Here is a 23942-nt window from a genome sequence, read left to right on the forward strand (position 1 = left end):
TTTTCAACAGACTAACAAAATTAGTGGCTCAAAGGAACTCAGTAAAGGTTCTATATTTAGCAGCAAGCCAGTCACTTGAGGCTGTGACTCTCAAGATTTTACTGGTACAATTCGGTCAGGATGGCTTGAACAAGATCACAGAAACCTGTCTGAAAAATTTGTAAGCAAAGGACAGTAGCAAAGCAAACTGTATTTAATTAAGATTCATGACCATCTGAATAGGGATGGTATCTAAACAGAAAAATAATAGCAGGTTCAAATCCATTTTTATTTTATTCAAAATGTTCTCCGCCCACCAGGGGTTCTAGGAATCAATTCTTTAAAGACCAGCAGAACTAGTTGAAGGCGCGGGTCTGTGTTCATTCGACTTTGCCTTGACCATCCACAAGGTTATAAAGGATGAATGACTTATTTACAGAGAAACAGCAACAACCAAAATATCTGTTAAAATGTTAAACTATTCTTTAGGAAGTCAGTGTTAGATTACAGGAGTCCTCAAGGAAAGGGTTTTGCCGAATTGTAATGTTCTTTGGGAAAGAAGATTCCATCACACACTGCGAACTCCATCTTTCTTCACTCTCTTGTATCTAGAAAACTTTCTAGCTGTAGGTCTCTGGATCTAGAATCTAGACCTAGATTCTAGGTCTCTTTCTAGTCCATGGCAATACTAACGTTACTTTTCAAAATGCTGAAGAAAACTGAACAGTGTTACTATAAATCTTTTACAGTCCCGATTTGGATTTAGAAGGAAAAAAAAAAACCAGGAACTTTGTAAGCAGCACCATTAACTTTTGCCATCTTGCCAACTTGTGTTACAAGGGCCAAAGTCAAGCTGAAGATGCCCATACGTAACTAATTAAGCAAGGAAGTGATACTCTGGGTAAGGTTGTATCTACAACACAAAGACTTCAGATCTGTCTCGCTAATTGAGCAAAGGAAAGACATCACAGCTATCCACTCACATGGTGAAAATGTGATCATCTATTTAATACAATTCTAAAAGAAAACACAGTCAACACTGAGACCTTTAATCCAAAGAAATAAATGGTATTATGTATAAGGGCTATGCCTTTATAATCAAAAATAAACACAGGGAAAAAAAGTCTTAAAACTGGACTAGATCTTTCAGAGCACTGAGCCTGACTTTATGAGCCGAAATACCTGCCAAGGTCACACTGGCCAAGTGGTCCTTTACTCTTAAATCTCTTGCTATCTTATTAGTCGGACCTTTCGCTGGTGGAAGATATGCTACCTGTATTCTCTCCACAGTAAGTAATCACTTCAGAGTGCTATTATTTAAGAGTTCAAGAAAAACAACTGTTGCTCTCAAATGTTATTTCCATAAACTTGCACAACGGTGAGAATCTTTTGGAAAAAGTAAACTCATTGCAATTTTATTTTGAGACGTCAGGTGGCAGCAACAACCAAACAGCAGGCAGAAAAGGCAACCAAACAAGCAGGGACTTGGAAAAGGAAGAAAACAGGCTTTGGGTAGGAGGGAAGGGTGGAAATATTTACATTATAATTTAATCTCATTAAGAATGGGTACATGCAATACCATCTTCTTATATTACAGGATTCATTACAGGATTCGCCAAACCAAACAATGTCACAAGTTGTTCCAACATCATTCAGATAATTGAAAATCCCTTTTAAACGGTAGTGTTTTAAATTAGCATTAAATATCTGTTCATTAGTAAGTTTCCTTGAATTCTTCAAGTCAGGCACCAGAGGCAGATTGAACATTTTTGTTCAATGACCTGAAAAATCCTTTTAACTCATGTAACACACCATGTCTTTCAGAAAACAAGGTATTGTATGTACATGTAATCTCAGAATGCCGAGCACTACCCCAGCAATCATCACAGGACCATGAACAGAAACTCTTTCCCATCCATTTCTCAGTGGAGTTCTGAGATTGGGAAGAGCTCAATGGAAGAGATGAGGCAGATGGAGAAGAGAGGTGAAGACAGGCCAAGAACAAGGACAAGGCAAGTGGAAAGAGAAGGAGGTGGCAGATCCCTGCAGAGGAGCTGTTCGTGTGCTAGGCTCAACAGTGCTCTCTCCACATCTGCTATCCAGAACTTTCAAAAACACCGAAACCACAAACCATTATATTTTAAAGACTCGGAAAATCCACAGAGTATTTCTGAATGTTATATAAATATTCTAAATTACACCATACTGCTGCTTAAAAATCATTTCCACCTATCATACTTTTAAAAAATGATGAGAACATACACAAGATTTGTTTCTTCTGAATTCATTTTCTGCTCCTTCTACCCTTACTGGGCTTAGCATCCTTTATCAAAACCAGCTGCTGTACAGATAATGATGTCATTAGGAAATTCGATTTCTGGCATCTGGGTTGGGCATGAGGGAGGAGCAAATGACAATAAATTGCTAGAGAATAAAAGTCCATCTGAACGAACACAATAATAACAGATATGGGTAACCACACACAGACCACCTTCAACCTGCTGCCTCTTCCAGATTAATCACACATAAGACATTAAGGCAGTTTAAAAACACACTGCCTAATGATGCGGTTTCCTAATACGTAACAAGTAATGCAGTCTTCTCTATTTCTCTCTCATCACATCAAAGTGGAAAACATGATACTAAGTTTACATTTTGGTCACATTTGTAGTTGGATACACTAATGCAGTTCATTCATAAAAAACTGAATTTTAAAAAATCCTGCCACCTCTCTTTATTGCAAAAGATACTGAATTTTTAAAAATGCAGACCCAAGTAACACCATGAGTGGAGAAAAACTTCTCTTATTTTAAGCTCTCGAACCAGGAGGGGATGGATCTCAGAGTCCAACAGACCCTGATTTCAGTCTGCAGCTACCAGGTCCTAACAAGGTGCAGGTGATTTCACTCCAGTAAGCCTGTTTCCTCATCACCTTTATATATAAAACAGGCATAACAATTTAAGCATTAAATGGGATAATACACATAAAAGGTTTAACCCAATGCCTGGAACATACTCTGTCCATGGAATTCTCCAGGTTACCCACCCATACTAGAGTGGGTAGCCATTCCCTTCTCTAGGAGATCTTCCCGACCCAGGGATCAAACCCAGCTCTTCTGCACTGCAAGCAGATTCTTTACTATCTGAGCCACCAGAGAATCCTAAGTGAAGCCCCTCAAAAGTGTGGCAGTGGTGGGCTTCCCTGGTAGCTTCCCTCATGGCTCAGTCAGTAAAGAATTTGCCCGCGATGCAGGAGACCTGGGTTGGATCCCTGAGTCCGGAAGATACCCTGGAGGAGGGCGTGGCAACCCACTCTAGTATTCTTGACTGGAGAATTCCATGGACAGAGAAGCCTGGCAGCCTACAGTCCATGGGGTCACAAAGAGTTGGACACAACTCTGGGTGAGCAACTAACACTTGGAATATACTAGTCTGTTAATAAGTGGGGAGAAAGAGTTGTTAATTGCTGTGTGGTCACTTATTCAACAAGTGTTTATTGAACTCCTATTTTGCACCCAACACTAGGGTAGGTGCCGGGGCTGCAGCACAATAGCCAAGGTCCCTGTTTTTATTGTACGTAACCAGCACTGAAGTGGAAGATCCATCTAAAAGAGAGCTCTAGGCAAGAGTTAACCAGGATAACTTTACACGGATTGAATTTATCCTAACTGCTCCTGTTCCCTCTTTACTTCATTCAAGTAATCTAATCTTACAGTCTGCGGAGTTTGGAAAGTGATGCAAAGAAAATTCCTTCTTTGCCTTATTTAACATATTGCTGTAGCTAGCACATGTTCAGACTCTGACAGATGATATTTGGAACAGCAAGTAAAACATTTTGCAAACTTTACAGTTTTCCTACACTTGTGAGTAGCAATTTCTAAATAAAAGAGAGTTTACAGGGCTTTAAATCTACAGTGCTTTTACTCAGAAATTGAAAAATTAAGATTGAGTCAGAAGCAACACAACAGAACATTTCAGCTCCACTGTTTAATTACAAACTGCTACGTGATGCTCATTACAAAACCATGTAAGATTTGCCATCCATCAAGTTGGAAGAGAGAATGAGGACAGAAGGATGGGAGAGGGTTGGTAGTTAAAGCTCAGTGAACAAGAGGAATGTGTGTCAGTTTCATGAATGATGGTTCTGCTTACATTTCTGAAATCACAGATAATTGCCCAGTTTTAAGCTAAAGGTTTTGCTTTAATTAATACCACTAGTGGGTTTTGAGTAAAAGGAAATACATTTGAATTCAACCTTCTTCTCACTTTAGAAATCCAATCTCGTTCAATACATCTGATGGAACTGTAAGGCACTATGAAAGTGAAAGTCACTCAGTCGTGTCCTACTCTTTGGGACCGTATGGACTCTACCCACCAGGCTCCTCTATCTATGGGATTCTCCAGGCACGAATACTGAAGTAGCTTGCCATTTCCTTCTCCAGGGGATCTTCCCGACCCAGGAATCGAACTGGGGCCTCCTGCATTGCAGCCAGATTCTTTACCAACTGAGCTATGAGGGAAGCCCATAAGGCACTATACTAGTCTCCTAAAAATTCCATGTACCTGTTCTGTTTGCCATGATTGGCTGCATCAGGCTTCTGCTTCATTCAGCCCAAAGGAGGGCATTTACACAAGATCCCACTGTCTACTTGAATCTCCACTTTGCTTTCTCACAGCCTTCTCAAGTTTAACATAACTCAAAATGAAATCGTCATTGTTTTCTACAGAATTGCTCCTGGTCCATGGTCTCTTGTCTTAGAGAAATAGCTCCCAGCTACTCAAGTCGACCTGAAAGTTGCTAATTAGTAACTGTATAATCTTGGACTGCTTTTGAATGACTTTGGCTACCTGATGCAAAGAGCTGACTCATTAGACAAGACTGATGCTGGGAAAGACTGAAGGCAAAAGGAGAAGGGGACAAGAGAGGATGAGATGGTCAGGTAGCATCACTGACTCAATGGACATGAATTTGAGCAAACTCCAGGAGACAGTGGAGGACAGAGTAGCCAGGTGAGCTGCAGTCCACAGGGTCACAAAGAGTCTGACACGACTTAGCGACTAAACAACAAAATAATCCTGGACAACGCATTTAATCACTGTAAGTCTGTTTCTTGTCTGTTAAGTGGGATAGAAATATTAATATCTATCTTATAGGATTGTTGGGGATTGAATGAGATTCATTAGCATGGTGCATGGCATATAAAAACACTTAATGAATCTTGGCAATAATAATTAAAAGCAAACTGCTACTATTCTTGACTCCTCAGTCAGGCAAGACCTCTGATGAGGACCTCATCAGAAATTAGTCCTATTTCTATTTAAACATCTCTCCAGTCAATTCACTTCTATCCATTCCCACCACCATCATTCTAATATAAGCCACCCTTATCTTATATTTCATTGCTGAAATAGCCTTATCGGTCTCCTTGCATCAATTCTTGCCTCTTCTACTCGGGAGTCAGAATGATCTAAAGTGCTAGAATGATATCAATTTACTGCTTACTCTACAATCTCTACACTGTCCTGCCAAGAAAGTCCAAACGTATCAACCCGGATTTCTAAGCCTTTTGTGGCATCACTTAATCTCCAGACTCTAGCAGTACAATCTGTGCTCTGGATTTACAGACCTTCTGTCAACTCCTCAAACCTGCCAAGCACATTCACCTCAGGGTTTTTATACATCCTGTTTCTTCTACCTGGAAACATCTTTTCTTGCAGGATTAATCAACTTTTAGGTCTCAACTTAAATATCACTTTCTCGGAGAGATCCTCTCTGACACTCTTAGCCTTCTCAGCAATTTACCCTTTCATTACATGAAACCTATTCCTAATTACTTGTTCAGTGGCTGTCTTCCATGAAAGCAAAAACAGTATCAGTTTTGCTTACTGCTATCTCTCCGCAATTTTACTTGTTGAATGAGTTGGGGCATGACTATCAACAAACAGGAAGGGACTTCCCTGATGACACAGTGGATGGGACTCTGCCTGCCAATGCAGGAGACAAGGGTTCAAGCCCTGGTCCAGAGGCCTCCACATGCCATGGAGTAACCAGGTCTGTGAGCCACGACTACCGAGCCCACGTGCTACAGCTACGGAAGCCTGTGCACCTAGAGCCTGTGCTCTGCATAAGGAGAAGCCACTGCAGTGAACAGCATCGCAGTAAAGAGGAGAAGCCCCTGCTCACCACAACTGGAGAAAGTGTGCACACAGCAACAAAACCCCCAGTGCAGCCAAAAATAAATAAATAAGTAAATAAAATTATTTTTTAAAAATAGGATCTGCCTGTAGCAGGGGGATGGGGAGGGTGGGGTGGGAGAGGAAGACAAACAATTAAGAAATGAAAAAATGCTGTATTAAAAAGAATGCTGTATAATATAGTTTGCCTGGTCCTTGTCCCAGATTCCTGAAGGGAAATGACTAAACCCTTGGAATGTCTTTGTTATTCATGGCGGGGCCTTTGGATCACATCTGAGTTTAAGCTAACCAGACAAGAAACCTGAGGTCAGTCAGTGGTGACTAGAGCTGGGGCTTTGAGCCAGCCCTGCCTGTGGAAAAGGGATGGGGGCTGGAAATTGAGTTGAATCACTTGGCCAAAGGTTTGATTAATCATGCCTAAATAATGAAACCCCAATAAAAACTCCGGGCCCTGAGGTCAATGGAGCCTCCCGGTGGGTGAACACACCAATGTGTGGAAAAGGTGACGAGTCCTGACCCCACAAGGCAAGGGCACAGAAACTCTGTGTCTGGACCCCTCTTGGACTTGCCCTTTGTGTCTCTTCGTTTGGCTGGTCCTGATTTTAAGTTGCTGAACCTGAAAGGGTCACGGGAAACCACAAATTCGTGGCCACCGGGTCAGAAGTGCAGGTGGCCTGGGGACCTTCAAACTTACAGCTCGTGTCTGAAATGAATGCAGTCTATTTGGGGACTGTGTCATCGTACCTGTGGGATCTACACTAACTCTGGTGGTTTGGGACAGAACTTGATTGTATTAGAAAAGAGAAGTTTTGGAAATGTCTTAAACCCCAAGAAGGCATGAAAATTATATCCTGGAATAATAGAGTAAATTCACCCTCTCTACAAACTATCATCCTACCATCCTACAATGCTCCTCTAATCCTTTCTTGCATACTAAAACAATAGCCTCTGTCCTTTCTTGAGCCAGAGTCATTTTATACCTGGGCTACAGGGCAAGGGGAAAAAAAGGAAAAGGAAGAAGGGTGTTTCCAGACATCCAAAGTTTATCACTGGTGCTCTCTCAACTAACCTTATCTTGCCGTTCTATTTTTCATCCTCTCTCTAGGCACCCTTGGGCTTCCCTGGTAGCTCAGTCAGTAGGAATCCACATGCAAGTCAGGAGACTGGAAAGATCCCCTGGAGAACAAAACGGCAAGCCACTCCAGTATTCTTGTCTGGGAAATCCCATGGACAGAGAAGCCTGGTGGGCTACGGTCCATTGGGTCACAAGACTTGGACACGACTTGGCAACTAAACCACCAGCAGCACCTAAGCACCCCCACTGTTCATCAGCCTACCACTACAGTTTCCTCTTTAAGCCTCGCTGCTCCATTTCAAAATGATTTCTCCACATCTTTCATTAACTAAAATAGTCATTCCTCAAGGTGACTCATCCAGCAAGTAGACAGTAAACTGAACACACTAATACCAATCAGATGAAAATGAAGATGTCACTGCTCTTTCAGAGACATTTACATTTCAAAAGAAGGCACTTTAAAACTAATTTCTAAATAGTAAAGTTCCTGAGAATGGCAAGAAGATCATCTGTAGCTTTACATATTTTAAAACCCTCTGAAAAAGCAGCAAGACTCTTCTACTTGTAATTTCCTTCATTAACTGGGAACCGAGAGGCCACATAATAACTTCCCAAAGTGCTTAAGATTTCTCCCCTCCCAAGGTTCCTAGAAAAGTTTTCCTCAGCCCAGTTCCTACCCCCCTGTGGTCCCCAGTCTCAGCCATCTGTTTCCTTTTCCTCTGACACTTTGGGGACTGAAGTACAACAAAGCCTTCTAGAGATCTCAACCAAACTAATTCCCTGGGAGTTTGCCATTTTGAAGCTAACTGGTCCTTTCCCCCAAGTAGCTAATAATATTTTTGGTCTTTTGTTAAGAAGCTTTGAAAATTAAATATAAACAGTTATAGAGCTACAGGACTGATCTTAACTATTAATCTCTGCTCAAACTATCTTTTAAGATACTTAATTCCCAACACTCAACTATTTTCCATCCCAGAACAAATACTAAGTTGTAGGGGGGAAAACAGAACACAAATGCTTCTGATGTTTTTCCCATAATCCATAAGGCTGCATAGGTAAGGATAATCAAGAGATATTTTTGCATTCAGCTGAGAAGGGAAGATACCAATTAAAAAATAACCCACCAAATACATTAATAGAACAATTATTTATTTATGAAGGGCACAGGAAGAAAAGTGGAGAAGGCAATGGCACCCCACTTCAGTACTCTTGCCTGGAAAATCCCATGGACGGAGGAGCCTGGAAGGCTGCAATCCATGGGGTCCCTGAGGGTTGGACACGACTGAGCGACTTCACTTTCACTTTTCACTTTCATGCATTGGAGAAGGAAATGGCAACCCACTCCAGCGTTCTTGCCTGGAGAATCCCAGGGATGGGGGAGCCTGGTGGGCTGCCGTCTATGGGGTCGCACAGAGTCGGACACGACTGAAGTGACTTAGTAGTAGGAAGAAAAGAGAAAAACATCTATCTCAGATTTTGCAATCAACTGACTCTTATTGTCTATATATGCTGTTGTTATTTAAATGCTGCCTCTTAATATAATTATGGGCACTGTGTAGAGACAGAAAAAAGTTCATGGGTAATCAACAGGTACTAAGCCATTACAGATCGACACCCGGTACCAACAGATTTTCTGGACTCTACAAGTTACATAAATAATGACATGGGTGGAGAGGACCTTAATAGCACTTAGCATAGGGAAACTCTTGGTCCAGGATGCATTAAAAGCTTGAAAAAAGCTATGGTTGATTTTTTTTAAATGAATCACAAACTAAGCATCTTTTTCCAGAAGGACCTTTCTATTTTTGCCTCTAAAATAAAGAATGCCACTGTTTAAAAGTAAAAAAAAAAAGTCAGAGTGGAATTTGAAACAAGTATTGTCTGTGGCATACTTCAAAACCAAGTCTACTCCCTTGGCCTTGGTAAAGTATGCCGACTGAGATGTAGTGCATGAAGTCCTCCAAACCGACCTGGAACACACGTGAGCGTCTCTCTTGAGGAATCAACTGAGCATTATAACAGTCACATTCTGTTAACCAATTGTTTGCTTGCTGAAAGCAGGACTGATGTCATTTTCTCTAAATAGCTGGAGTTTGTTTTTAAGTTTTCTTAAATCTGTGTTTCTTGGCATTTGCCTGACAGAAGACAGGAGATGTTTGCTTATTTTACACAGCAGAGTAAAGAGTTCATCGTCTCAACCTTACACATTTGCAGTCTGATCAAGTTATGGTAAGCTTTCAGTATGAATTCACAGAATTCATGGCCCTTTTTTTCCCCACTTATCTTATTGAAAAATTAATATTTCTTTCCTAACACATAGTGTTTATTTTCTATTGCAATTCTGAAAATAGAAATTCTCTATTAAGCACTGACTATGCTTTTAGTGGTCAATGCTATTCAAACAAATGGAATATACCTTGGTGATTTTTATTTCTTTTTATCATTACTGGTTTCATTAAAATTTTTTCAGTAGAAAAAAAAATCTTTCTTATGACTTAATATGGATTGATTGCTAAATCTTACTAGAAATCAATGTATATGTTTGTTATTTTAGGTAATATTATAAGGTGAGACTGACGTTAAGCAGAGGAGGAAGGAGAATAAATTATTTTATCCTTCTTAGACAGAGGTGGGGGTATAATGGGATCTGGACTGGGGTGGGGGAAGAGGGAAAAAAGTGAAGGGGCTATATGTTCAGGTAATAATAATAATATAAAAAATCAACACCAGACCCCTCCCACAAGTTCTAGATGGTTACACCCACACTAGAGAAAGAACTATAAGATTTAGGTTGAAATATGACCTAGTAGTAAGATAAAATTTAGCTCATAAGGACATTTTAATATTTTCCTCAAAACTCTTGGCAAATTAAAATTACAATGCAATATATCTGCTAATAAATGTCAATAATAATTATACAAAGCTCATGATTAAGGAGATAGTTCTGACAGAGTAGGAAGAAAACAAAGTGTATAGCCAATTAATAGTATAATGAATGTGAAAGTGCTGCTATAAACTTTAAAGGAGCATTAGCTCTAATTATTTTTATTATTGAGCTGTAACCAACCTAAGAAATCAAAACTTAAGTTGTCTATGTATGTGTGTGGGGGCCTAAGGATTCAATCAAATCGTTTAATTACAGTATAACTTCAAAGCCACACTGTTAAGATTTTAACCTCAACCTCAGCACTGCTGAGATTTCAGCCTGATCATCCTTTGCAGAGGGAGTCTATCTGAGCATTTGAGCATGTTTACCACCATTCCCTCCCGCTCTGCACAGGGGCCAACAGAGCTTCCTCCTCTCTCCTCAATTAGTGACAACCAGAAGTGTGTCTGGATATTGCCAGACACTGCAAACTGCCCAGGTTAAAAGCCATGTCAAAGCGTAAGGAAAACCTCACAGTTATATTTATGGCTCTCCCACACAAACTGAGGATGAGAGACAGCCAAGATGAACTGGAGATAGATGTCTATCACTAGGCATGTGTGTGGCTCAGATGGTGAAGAATCTGTGTGCAATGCAAGAGACCAGGGTTCGATCCCTGGATCAGGAAGATCCCCTGGAGAGGAGGGAATGGCTACCCACTCCAGTGTTCTTGCCTGGAGAACTCCATGGATAGAGAAGCCTGGCAGGCTAGAGTCCACCCGGTCGCAAACAGTCAGACACTACTGAGCAACTGACACTTTCACTAGGTATGGGTGGCTCCCGAACATCTAAAATGTAGCTAGTCCGAACCGAGATAATGTTATAAATGTAAAACACACCCTATGACCTGAAGACTTGGTATGAGAAAAAGAATATAAAATGTTTCCAAAAGTGTTATGTGGATTACTTGGTAAAGTGATAATACTTTGGATACAGTGGTTATACATTACTAAAATTAGTTTCGTTTGTTCCTTTTCATTTATTAAAAATGCGGCTACAAGACAGGTTAAAATCACATACCTGGCTTGCATTATATTTCCAGTGGACAGTGCTGAACTTGTGCAAAAAACTACCCCTCCTCCACACTAGTTCCAGGCAGCCCGTGATGACACAGAGCTCTGTCCCAGTTTTCCTCTTTACTTTCTCTCCATTCTCCTTGGATTAGCTCCAGTCTCCTTTCTCCAATGAGACGACTACTCAGAGATGACTGACCTCTAAGCTCTATCTCTAGTTCAGAGCTCTACTAACAGCTAGACCCATATGTCCAACTATCAACTTGACAACCCCAACTGGTGGGGAGGGGATGAACTGGGAGATTGGGATTGACATAAGTACACTTCTGTTGTGGTTTTGTTGCTAAATTGTATTTGACTCTTTTGCCACCCAATGGACTGTAGCCCACAAGGCTCCTCTGTCCATGGGATTTCCCAGGCAAGAACAGTAGAGTGGGTTGCCATTTCCTTCTCCAGGGGATCTTCTGGACCCAGGGATCGAAACCTGGGTTGGCATTGGCAGGTAATCTCCTGCATTGGCAGGCGTATTTTTTACCACTGAGCCATCAGGGAAGCCCATATATACAGTACTATATATAAAAGAGATAACTAATGAGAACCTATTGTATACCATGGGGAACTCTACTCAGTGCTCTGTGGTGACCTAAATGGGAAGGAAATCCAAAAAAGAGGAGATACCTGTGTACATATGGCTGATTCACTTCGCTGTACAGTAGAAACTAACCCAGTATTGTAAAGCAACTATACTCAAATAAAAATTAATTAAAAAAGAACCCATTTGGGCATCCTAGAAGAACCCCAAACTTAAACGATCCTTGTTCCCAAAAAGCTTCCTTTTCTAGGATTCCCCATTTTATTAGATGGTATTACTGACACAGATGTTCAAGCCAGAAACCTGAAGGTCATCAAGGGTTCTCTTGCATCGCCCACATGTAGAGTCCTGCTTCCTCCACTCCCTTCGTATTTCTGGAATCATCCTTTTTCTTACCCTACCGGCTAGGCCAAGTCACCATTATTTTTTCCCATATCAACTCTGCCATTCCTTTTATCCTCTTTATTACACCCTGCCCTCCCTGTCTCAACACTTATCCCATAGATAACTATTTTTGATCAGGGTTGTCTTTCCATTCAGAAGATTACACTACATAAAGCTGGGTGCTTTCTTGTTTATTGTTGTATCTCCAGTTCACTGACTGGTGAATGAATAAAGAAGGGTGGAAACTGCTGACTCGCAGGCTGCAATTTACTAAGGGGCTGGACTACAAAAGCAGTGGTTCCATTAGCATACATGGCCCAGGAAAATATCAATTCTTATGTCTAAATATTAATGCTTACGTACTGACACAAGTCCTAGGATTCTGGAAGTGGGTACCCTGTACCTCATCCTTCATAGATCTACCTATTGTGCCTAAACTCACGCTGTAGACTTTCTATATCTGGGTCGGGAAAGACAGCTGAAGAAAGCCTTCTATAACACTCCAGCCCTAAAGGAAATCAACCCTGAATATTCATTGGAAGGACTGATGCTGAAGCTCCAATACTTTGCCCACCTGATGCGAACAGCTGACTCACTGGAAAAGACCCTGATGATGGGAAAGATTGAAGGAGGGAGGAGAAGGGGCTGATAGAGGATGAGATGGTTGGATGGCATCATCGACTCAATGGACCTGAGTCTGAGCAAACTCCAGGAGACAGTGAAGGACAGAGAAGCTTGGCATGCTGCAGTTCACGGGGTTGCAAAGAGTCAGATACGACTGGGCGACTGAACAACAACAACTGCACAGAGTGTGGTCGTGCAGTATCTTTATTTTAAGCCCAGGACGTCTGGCAGCGAGCTTAAAGCAGCAGTGACGGGGCTGGTACATCACTGCTGAGAAGGACGACGGTACTTTTAGTACACTGCTGCAAAGTACCAAAGTACAACAGTGCTCAGTAGAGCTTTTCAGGTACTGTATGGACTGTATAAGATTAAAAACATGTTCTTTGTTTTTTGTGTGTTATTTGTGTGAAAAATATTATAAACCTATTACAGTACAGTATCACATAGCCAGCTGTGTTAGCTGGGACCTAGGCTAACTTTGGGGGACTTACTAACTGGACTTAGGAACACGCTCTCAGAATGGAACTCGTTTTTGGGTAGGGGATTTACTGTAGTGGCTAAAACCCAGGTGCAGTTCTCAGCCTCTGTGTGACCTCAGGCAAGTCATTCATCTGAGTCACATCTTCTCATCTGGGGTGATAGCTCCCCTCAGTGGGCAAAAATTGTTTTGGGGGCGTGGTGTGAGCTCTTAACCTTTCTGTATAGGTACAGCACGTAAACAAGATCCACAGTGTACCTGTGGTACTAAAATTTCATGGGAGGGAAGACTAGTGGAAAACAATGTCTAAAAAGACTCCTTGTTGGGGAGAGGGTAATACTGAACAAAGGCTAAGAAATACCCCTCTAAGCCTGTATTTCCTCAACTATAAAAATGGGTCAGCATCACCTGCTAAAACGATTATAACAACATAGCTATATTAAATACATACCGAGAGAATGAAAGAGTGGAAATAAAGCAGGCCAAGAAAACAACCTAAATTGTAGTCATCATTAAAATACAACACAAAACATAAAGATTCACGCATATATAAATTAATATCATCTAATGATCATTTGTATTAACAAGACAATTTTCTTTTCACTAGTTAGGCCACCAGTTGAACACCTAACATTCAAAATGAAAACAGTACTAATCAATAGATATAAGAAGAATCTATAAATGTGACAAAGATACAAACCTAAAACACCAATCTCGAGACCTGCCAAGCTTGTTTTAATTTTGTCATAAATATCTTCTAACGTAAAGTCAACAGCAATGGTCTTTGTTTCCACTTTGAATTTTTCTCCTAGGGAAAAAAACACAAATGGAGAGAGGAAAATTAATATATGGCAAATAAGATTCAAGCATTTGATGACATTACTCTTTCAAACACTTTCCCCACCCCAACTTGAGATGAAATTTAGATCAGGATAATTTTAAGCAATCGTGAGACCATCTAAGAGATGCTATAGAGTCAGCACAATAGTTCTGAAATAAAAATTCCAGTGAATGTTCCTTAATCAGTTCTCCTATAAATCAAAATGATGGCTTTTTAGACCCTTAGGTACAAACTATAAAACATGGTTCATATCATCATGCTATATACTCTTTAAGTATCTCTGGCTTTATGATTTTAATTGCAAATTGGTAACTTCATTCTTTCTTCAGTCTCTATGTCACAAAATATTGTAAAGTGGGATCTATTAAAACAAAAAACCCATATTATTAATCTGGAAATAAAAAGAATATGATATTAGAATTTGGAAACTTGGTTAATGATAAATAGTGGCTACATTTAAAAAGCCCACATAAAATGCACAGTAATGGAGCCAGAGAGTGACACAAGAAAGACCTGTGTTCCACTTTGCACAGGACTATTCAGGTCTAAACAGAGCTAAGGGAAATAACAAACTGAGAAGTGAGACACACTGGAGAAAGCATCCTCATGAGAAGGAACGTGTCATGTTGATTTCTGCCTTCACCAGTGAGCTGCTCTGAGAGCATGGCATCAACGGTGAGGTTACCGAGACACGGCTACCAATTTCTCTTCCACACTTATTTGCTTTGACTTTGAGCAAGTCTATGGGCCTCTGCATCCTCTTTTGAAAATGAAGGCACTAATACTCATTAGTGCTGTCAACACAAAGGTACAAAAATATGACCTTATTACTATCAATACGACTATGTACTGGCATACAGGAGGCAGTCCATAAAGTCTCTAAGAATGTTTATTCTTTGGAACTGGATGAGAATTCAAAAGAATTAACTTAAAAACCCTACTTCCAAAAATAAAATGTTCTTCCTTTGAAGTCAATGCCGGCTCATCACAGAATATACAGCATTAATCCACAGAGATTTCTGTTCTTGACCTAAAAGGATTTATGTCTGAAACTAAAACAGCTGGTTCACGACAGATTTATTATTAGTTAGACTCAATGAAAAGTTATCGACCCTAGATAGGAATCTATGAATAAACTAGAGAGGATAATAATTGACCTGGAAAACACCTTATCTAGTGTTAAAGGTATACCTACGATTCGAATATAAATGAGTTATGATATGTGTTCATGTAATGGACAGCCAGATACAGGGTTTTTCCCCATAGCTGGTCCAACATGTCTTATCACAGATGGTTCACAGAATTTACCACAAGTAAGTAAAGAACTCTTGCCTTTATTAGAGCCACCGATTCACAAGAAAAAAGACTAAAATCAAAAGGCTGAAAGAAACGTTTTATGGAAAGTAAAACTTTATTCCAGAGGTAAAATAAGATAAAATTTATCTATTTATTTAAGAAAAGCAAAGTCTGTTTCCACACCAGCACTATACGCTGACATTTAGGAAAATTTCTCTCTACTAATAAAAGCCACCTAACAGCCACTGAATCAAATTTACTTTTAGATCTCAGAAGATTTGGTGAGTGTACTTACATGGCACAGCCTTATATGCATATGGCATAAGTAAGTTTTCTTATGTCGTCATGGCTTTTGATGCAAGTTTTTCCAGATACATAAAAATTTGAACTTATACCTGAATTCCTCTGAATCCTGCTCTAGTCCAGTTAACACTGTTTTCTTTCTCTTAACTTTTCTTCACTGTCCCTATTGTGGGCTTTTCTTCTTTTTAAAACATAGGTCAGATCCTGTCACTTCCCTCCTTGCAAACCTCCAAAGGGTGCCATCTCACATCCAGGAAGAAACAAAGTCTTCAGCAACAGCCTGATACCAAACTCATCTTTACCCACCTACTCTCCGGTCACTCCTCAGCCTTGTTCACAGGGGTCCTGGCAGTTCTGTAGACACAGAATCTTCTCCAAATACACTCAAGGCTTTTGCACTTTCTATGCCCTGTCTGGAATGTTGTTCCAGATCCCGCGTCTCTGTTGGGTCAGAGAAGTCTTCCTTGACCAGCCTTTGAAAAATGCAGCTACTCCTCTCCTGCACTCCGTCTCCCCCTTCTCTGCTTTTTTCCATCCCATTGTGCTTACCCCTCTCTAATCTATGTACCTTGTTAATGTACATGTTTATTGTCCTCCGCTCCCTCCAGAATTAAGCTTGTGAGGACAAGGACTTGGGTCTGTTTTGTTCAGTTGCTCAACAATGTCACAAGGCTCCAGGGTCCTTCCACCCTTTCTCTTATTCCTCTAGACTGGCTCTTCTCTTGGTTTCAAGAAGGCCACTGCCATTCCAAACAGCCACGCAGGCAACGTTCAGAATCAACAACGGGACATCCTGTTTAGGTCCCTTTTATAGTGAGGAAAACTCCCCCAGAAGAATCCAGGAGCCTTCCCTCACATTTCCTTTCCCGAGGTTATCGGCTATGCATGCTCTTGACCAGGTCTGTGGACCAGCTTTGAGGGCTCCATGAACTACCCCTCAAACCACCACCACCAAGCTGTGTGAGTCAAAAATAGAAGCATGTACATAAAAACAGGACAGGAGATGCCACTCTCTGGGCCAAGGCCCTTAGAAGAGAATAATGACAGATGTTCTAAAAGGCTGGGGTGGGAGACAGCTGGCTTCCTTAGGAACTGTGGAAATAAATCTAGGCATCTCCCTGCTTCCCATAGCCTATCAGCTATCATCTGGCCCTGCCAATAGAAGCCAACGCAGATGAACAGGAAACCTCCGTTTTAAACACGAGCACAAGGCTGCAACAAGCACCTGGACTGTGAGTGGGGACCATCATCTTCAGGTTTGAACGAACCTTTGGGCCACCCCAATATAATCTTCATTTCCACGTTCACGTCTCCTGCCCGAGGCTCTTCATACAACTACCAGTCTACAGCTCAGCAACAGCCCACCACTGGAGAAGAGTAAGAACTTCACCGAAGCTTTGGAGACATACTTCTGAGTACCCTGATCCTTGTCCACCACAACGGTCCACGACATGACTGCCTCTATTGTCTTTCTTCCAAGGTAGAAGCTCTGATACGTTAAAATCAATACCCTAAGGGCTGTGGGATAAAGATATATAACAATTCCTCCAATTATGTCTCAGCATTTTTTTTAAATCACATAAAATACTTTTTTTTTTTTCCTTTTGAAAAGCAACTTTTTTCCTTGAGGCACCTCTCTTTGTTGGCTTGAGAAATGAAATTAAACTCGTCTCTTGGTATCCATGTATTTCTTGGTATCCATTTGTTTCTAGGATGCCCTGTGAATATAAAAATCCACGGAGGCTCGAGTTCTGTATTCGGCCCACCATATCCACTAATTCTGCCAACCCAGGATTGTAAACATAACACGTGATCCTGGGGTTGGCTGAACCCACCACGTGGAACTCATGGACACAGAAGGTAGTGAGTACTGCCAGTAAGATCTGGGCCAGAGTTGACCAATTTCCCATGCAGGATACATGAACTAAAAATCAAGTTTGAAAGCAAAAGGGATATTTTTGTAACCCTCCATAACATTTCTTTCTTCTTTCAAATAAAAAGATAGTTAGAATTAATTAGAAGTCAAACATCACACAGTACCTTTCTTCTAAAAATGCTGACTGTGCTGCTTTTGTTTTTAAGTGACCTCTTTTTATTTCAACATGTTACTTTGTTCTTACAAGATTCCATTCTGGTTTTGTGAAATCTCACCACAGGAAAAAGTATTCTTTTCAAGATCTAGGTCTCTCACTTAGGTATTTAGAAAAAGGAAGCTTAACAGTTGCTTTTATTTCTTTAAAGTCAAAACAAAACCAATCCAGGAACTTTTGAAAAAATTACCATAAAATTTAAAATATTAGCTATTGAAATAACTACTTTTGGCAATTAATAATCTGAAGATCAATATAGTTCAACATTTTGCCAAAAGTAGAACCATTTTTCTATTCAACACAAAACAACACTTTTCACTTAAAGTACAGTTTTTACATATTTTAAATATTTTACATATTTTAAAGCACAGTTTTTACATATTAAACCAAAGTAAAAGCAAAAGTGCTGATTTACAGTCTCCTCCTGTATTATTGGAACTAAGAATACAGACCTGACGCCACTCATCTAGACTCTAGGATGTCCTAAAGAACTCAGAGGTACCATGTAAAGTGCTTAGGGCTGCAATTAATAGTCTACCAACTGAACAGGAGTAATACCTGATAACAGCTACTACAGTAATAATTCTTAAGTTATCATTTACTAAGAATCAACTGGACGCCAAAAAGTTTACTAAACGACATATGCCACTTAATCTGCAGAAGAATTTACTGGCATCTTGCTGAAACTCACAAGTGACTATCATCGTAAATTTCAGTTTTCATCATTTGAAAGGCTATCATTTATTTATTTTTTTTTTAATTTTGAAATAATCTCAAAGTTTCAAATACTGTACAAGGAATTTTTCTCCTGAACCATGCTTCATTCAGTTGCTTCAGATTCCATCATCCATAAGGACTTCAGTGTAGCCGTTCTCAAACAGTGACCCATGACCCTGATGGCTCTTTAGAGTCAAAATTACCAAGACATTATTTGCCTGTTTTAGTTGGTGATAACTGCCAATAGCACAAAAGTAACGGTGGGTAAAACTGCTCGAGGCTTCCCAAGAAACCTAACTATGTTAAAAGTCACTGTGTTCTTCACATACCAGCAGTAAAAAAGAAAAAGGTCAGTTTTGGTAAAGAATGGCTCCTGTAAGAAGCAGTAAAATACTTTTTATTAAATCTCTACCCTTGTGGATACATCTTTGTAATGTTCCATGTGACAAAACGGGAAGTCTACATAAGACACTTTTTCTGTGTACCCAGGACAGTGGCCGTCCTGAGAAAAAGCAAGCACCGTTGAGCTGTGGGCTGAATTAGCTGCCCTTTTTCAGGCAGCGTCATTTCACTTTAAAGAACAACTGACAGAAAAACTATGCTTATTCAGGTTTGGCAGACATATCCGAAGAATGGGTGAAGCTAGCCTGGCACTTCAAGAAAAGCAACACGATTTACTGTCCATGGTAAAATCGTAGATTTTAAATGAAAATTAGAATCCTGTAAAACTTGTATCCACCATCCTGAGACTGAAAGAAAATATTTTTTTGATGAGATTAGGACTGATATTAGTAATTGTAATTTGGCGGGGGGTGGGGCACAGGGAGGGGAACAGTGTCAACATTTATAAGATTTGCAAAACTCAGGAACCAATATTTTCCAAAGACCAATCATAAAGTTAAAAAATCATGATGGACAAAAGACCTATTCAATGTGGGAGATAGACATATGGATTTTAAGGTAATGGAGTATGAAAAGTTCATTGATATATTTTCAGATTCCATATCACAACTAACCTTGAAGAAATTTTCACTTAAGGAATGTTGATGTAGTAACCAAAAAAAAATATCCACCATTATCTGAAGAGGCTACCCAAATCACTTTCTCTTCTCCTACTACATATTCATGTAAACCAGATTTTCTTCTTATCTGCTGTGCTGTGCTTAGTTGCTCAGTCATGTCTGACTCTTTGTGACCCCATGGACCACCAGGCTCCGCTGTCCACGGGGATTCTCCAGACAAGAATACTGGAGTGGGTTGCCATGCCCTCCTCCAGGGGATCTTTCCGACACAGGGATTGAACCCAGGTCTCCCACAGTGCAGGCAGATTCTTTACCATCTGAGCCCCCTGGGAAGCCCAAGAATACTGGAGTGGGTAGCCTATCCCTTCTCCAGGGGATCTTCCTGACCCAGGAATCAAACAGGTGGATTCTTTACCAGCTGAGCTACCATGGAAACCCTTTTTTTTTTGAACTTCAACCAAAAGAACATATCTTCACATAGTGAATGCAGAAACAGATCTGCAAACACAACTGTCTTCTATGTCAGATATCAAAGAGAGTTTTAAAAATGTAAAATAACGCCACTCTTCTCACTGAATCTTGTTGTTTCAGAAGACAGCTATTGTCCTTACTAAAAATACATTACACTAACATAGAATGGGTTTACTGCTATTACTTTTACATGAATTAAAAATTTATTTTAAAAAATTAGCCAGCTTGACTTTCTAATACAATAAACATTGACAGCTGTATCCTACATAAATGAAAGCTCTATGGGACTCTCCACACTTTTTAAGTGTATAAAGAGGTCCTGAGACTAAAAAGTTTAAGAATGTTCCTTTCATATTTAATTCCTACAGTCTCCTAAATATTATATAAGCATCAAAATTAAGAAATTAACCTCGATACAGTACTGCCTTGTAATTCTTGGAATCTATTCAAATTTCATCAATTGTCTCAACGATGTCCTTACAGCAAAAGGATCCAAACCAGAATCACCCATTGCATTTAGCTGCCGTGTCTGTTTAGCCTTTCAACCTGGGAATAGTTTTCCGGTCTTTTCTTGACCTTTATGACTTTGACACTTTGAAGATCACAGGCCAATTACTTTGTAGAGCATCCCTCAATTTAGGTTTGTATGTTTCCTCATTATTAGATTCGGGTTATACATCCTTGGCAGGAATATCATAGACATGAAACTGTATTTCTCATTGTACCCTATCAACTGTCCTATTACCCATGAAGATACGTTTGATCTCTTTTTAAAATGGTAACTGCTTGGCTCTTCCACTGTAAAGTCACTATTTTCCCCTTTGTAATTACAAATATTTTGGGTTTTTTGTGGGGAGAGATTTTGAGACTACATAAAATTTCCTTTCTCATTAAAATTTCAATTTATGCCTTTATTATTATGAGTCTGGGTTCATAACTTCCTATTTTATTCAATAATTACCATGTCTATCATTTTAATTTTAATGTTCAATTTATCCAGATTTGACTAATGAGAGGGAGTCTCTTCAAACTAGTTTCTGTGTCTTTTTGAAGCATCCTCATTATTCTTTGAATACTTTCCTGCGTTCTGGCACAATAAAATATTCCAGGCTCACCTTCTATTTTCCCTGCCCCAGCCCTGGAACTAGCAATGTCTCCAAGGAGCACTGCACCCTTTATTAGAAAACAGTATCTGGAAACCAAGATATGAGTGGTGAGTTTACTCATTATGACTGGAGTGTAGCTGCTCCCAGCAAAGAACATAAGCTTTGGCAACCCACTTTACAGTGTCACAGGCATGATATGAATACATACTGGGCAGTGGCCCCCAGGGGACTTAGTTGCCACTGAGAGACACTTGCTGAGATGAGAGACACTACTCTACTTTGATAGAGTAGCCAAAGGTGCTGCAGGCAGGCCTTGGGTTCTTCTCCAAAGCCTGGAACACTGTAAACGGATCCAAGTATCTTAGATACAGGTTTCCCAGGTGGTTCAGTGGAAAATAATTCACCTGCCAATGCAGGAGATGCAGCTTCAATTCCTGGGTCAGGAAGATCCCCTGTAGAAGGAAATGGCAACCCACTCCAGTGTCCTTGCCCAGGAAATCCCATGGACAGAGGAGCCTGGCTGGCTATATGGTTCATGGGATCCCAAAAGAGTCAGACACAACTTAACAACTCAACAACATCTTAGATACACAAATGTCTTTGATACATAATGTGAAATAAAGGCCGATGAAACACTGTAGTTTAAGTCTTAGTTTAAGAAGGGGTAGCTTTATTTGGGGCCTTTGCTTGGTAGATTAAAGTATGAAGTAATATTTGAGCTGTGAAGGGCAAAACAGACTCTTGGTTACCTATGGAGTTTCATGCTAAAAACATATAAGCAACTCCACATACTTTGCTCAAAGTATTTCCAGAAAGTACACTAAACAGACATTGAAAAATAGATCCCATTTGCCCACAGAAACAATTTTATAATTGGAATTTCTGGTACCAAAATCAATCATAGCTAAGCCCAATAATGTAACATAAATACACAAACATATAATACCATTAGCCTCTATAATAATTTAAAACAGTAAAATTATGCCCCTAAATATTGATTGCCTTAAGGACCCAATTTACTTTAAAGTATGTATTTAACATGTAAAATATGTAACTATCATATCATAAATTTGGTCTTAAAACATGTTGGTCCCACTTAATATACAATAAAACTGGCTCCCTAGACTTTAGAATGATTTGTGTAGAATGGACCTTTAAAAAAAAGTTCAAGGAGGTATGAGTTAAACCTTTTAATTAACAAGTTTCTCTGCAGCAGACAGAGACAATATCATTTCTATTACCCTTATGGTTGCTTCAAAGCAATATAGTAGAAGTTCAATACATATTATTACAATGTATATATCATAAAGGCAAAGACGAAGTGTTTTCTCAGTACTTAAAAACAGACCATGGAGAAGGCAATGGCAACCCACTCCAGTACTCTTGCCTGGAAAATCCCATGGGAGGAGCCTGGTAGGCTGTAGTCCATGGGGTCGCTAAGAGTTGGACACGACTGAGTGGCTTCACTTTCACTTTTCACTTTCACGCACTGGAGAAGGAAATGGCAACCCACTCCAGTGTTCTTGCCTGGAGAATCCCAGGGATGGGGGAGCCTGGTGGGCTGCCGTCTATGGGGTCGCACAGAGTCGGACACGACTGAAGTGACTTAGCAGCAGCAGCAGCAAAAACAGACCAACTGAGATGGATATTAGACTGTAATATCAAAACACACGGGTTGAGTCAAAAAAATTATTAGAAGAGTCCCTGAACTCCATAAATTTGTAGGCAAAATACTCTGTATATATACATATTTTTTATAGAAATAAGATTTTTATTTGGAATCACAAAGCAGTCATTACCCTCAAAAGAATAAATGTTTTTGGTTTAACAGCTCCCCAGAAATAACCGCTGTGAATGGTCTGTTATCCTATAGATCTTTTTTTGATGCATATGGACATATACACACACAGAGTTGGTTCTTGAGTTTTGTTATTTTTTTATTTGTACATATGTGGCATTGGCAGGCTGGGTTTTCTGGTTTTTGTTTTTTGTTTTAAACAACAGTAAGACCAGGCCTTATCTAAATATGTTACTCTCTAAATGCTTTTTAAATAAAGATGGCCTTTCAGGTCAGTACCTACTGAGAGATGTTTTTAATTACATAGAATTTCTGGGCCGCAATTTAAGAAGCCATTCAAAACACAGTATGAGCGGGCACAGATCTAAAGAAGAATTCATTGTCTTAGAGAGAGGGAGTGTAACCTGGCAAGTTATAAGAAACAGAATGTGAGAAGCCAACGAATGTGGAGGAATTTTATAGGTCACCAAGGCTTTGTTTAAAAAAAAGAGAAAGAGACAAAATAAGGACCTAGGAAACTACAGAATGTTCATGTTTGTTAGCACCAAAGCCAAAAGCAGTTTGACCACAAGAAGTGACGGTTGCAACTAAGGCTGCTCCCTCACATACGCCCGTCCCCGCTTCCAAGACCCTTCCCCAGGCCAAAGCCGTGATAATAAAGGAGGAAAAAACATACATGCACTACTGAAGTATGCAGAATAAATCAAAATCCAAGGCAAGGTTATCTGTAGTCTAGTTAAGGCCACCTTGGGAACGGTCTGGGTGAGATTCGGGAAAGACTGTAACACAGGCAACAGACAAAGGCATGAAGTCATTAAAGAAAAACCTGAGTAAGACATCAAAGAGCCCTACTGAGTCAAAGCATTCAAGACTATTTATGGGCGCTGGTCACCTCTTCTACTTCTGGAACTGCAGTCAAGACAGGCAATGAATCACATGACTGCTGCTCTGGCCGTCCGTATCAAGGTCTGGAAGCAGTCACTGACCAAGAGGAGGTGGCTTATGTTCCCACTGCCCTGCGTTTAAGCTGGT

The 23942-nt window shown here is 40.0% G+C and overlaps 1 protein-coding gene across 1 annotated transcript in view; it reads right to left on the minus strand.

Moving 5' to 3' along the window:
* HSD17B12 (hydroxysteroid 17-beta dehydrogenase 12) overlaps positions 1–23942 on the minus strand; it is a 179042-nt gene that overhangs the window by 52445 nt on the left and 102655 nt on the right. The window contains exon 4 of the mRNA XM_027562615.1: positions 13967–14074. Within this exon, the coding sequence (XP_027418416.1) occupies positions 13967–14074 (108 nt within the window). The remainder of the gene's footprint in view (positions 1–13966; positions 14075–23942) is intronic.

This window comes from Bos indicus x Bos taurus, chromosome 15 (assembly GCF_003369695.1).
Source record: "Bos indicus x Bos taurus breed Angus x Brahman F1 hybrid chromosome 15, Bos_hybrid_MaternalHap_v2.0, whole genome shotgun sequence".
Classification (NCBI taxonomy): Eukaryota; Metazoa; Chordata; class Mammalia; order Artiodactyla; family Bovidae; genus Bos; species Bos indicus x Bos taurus.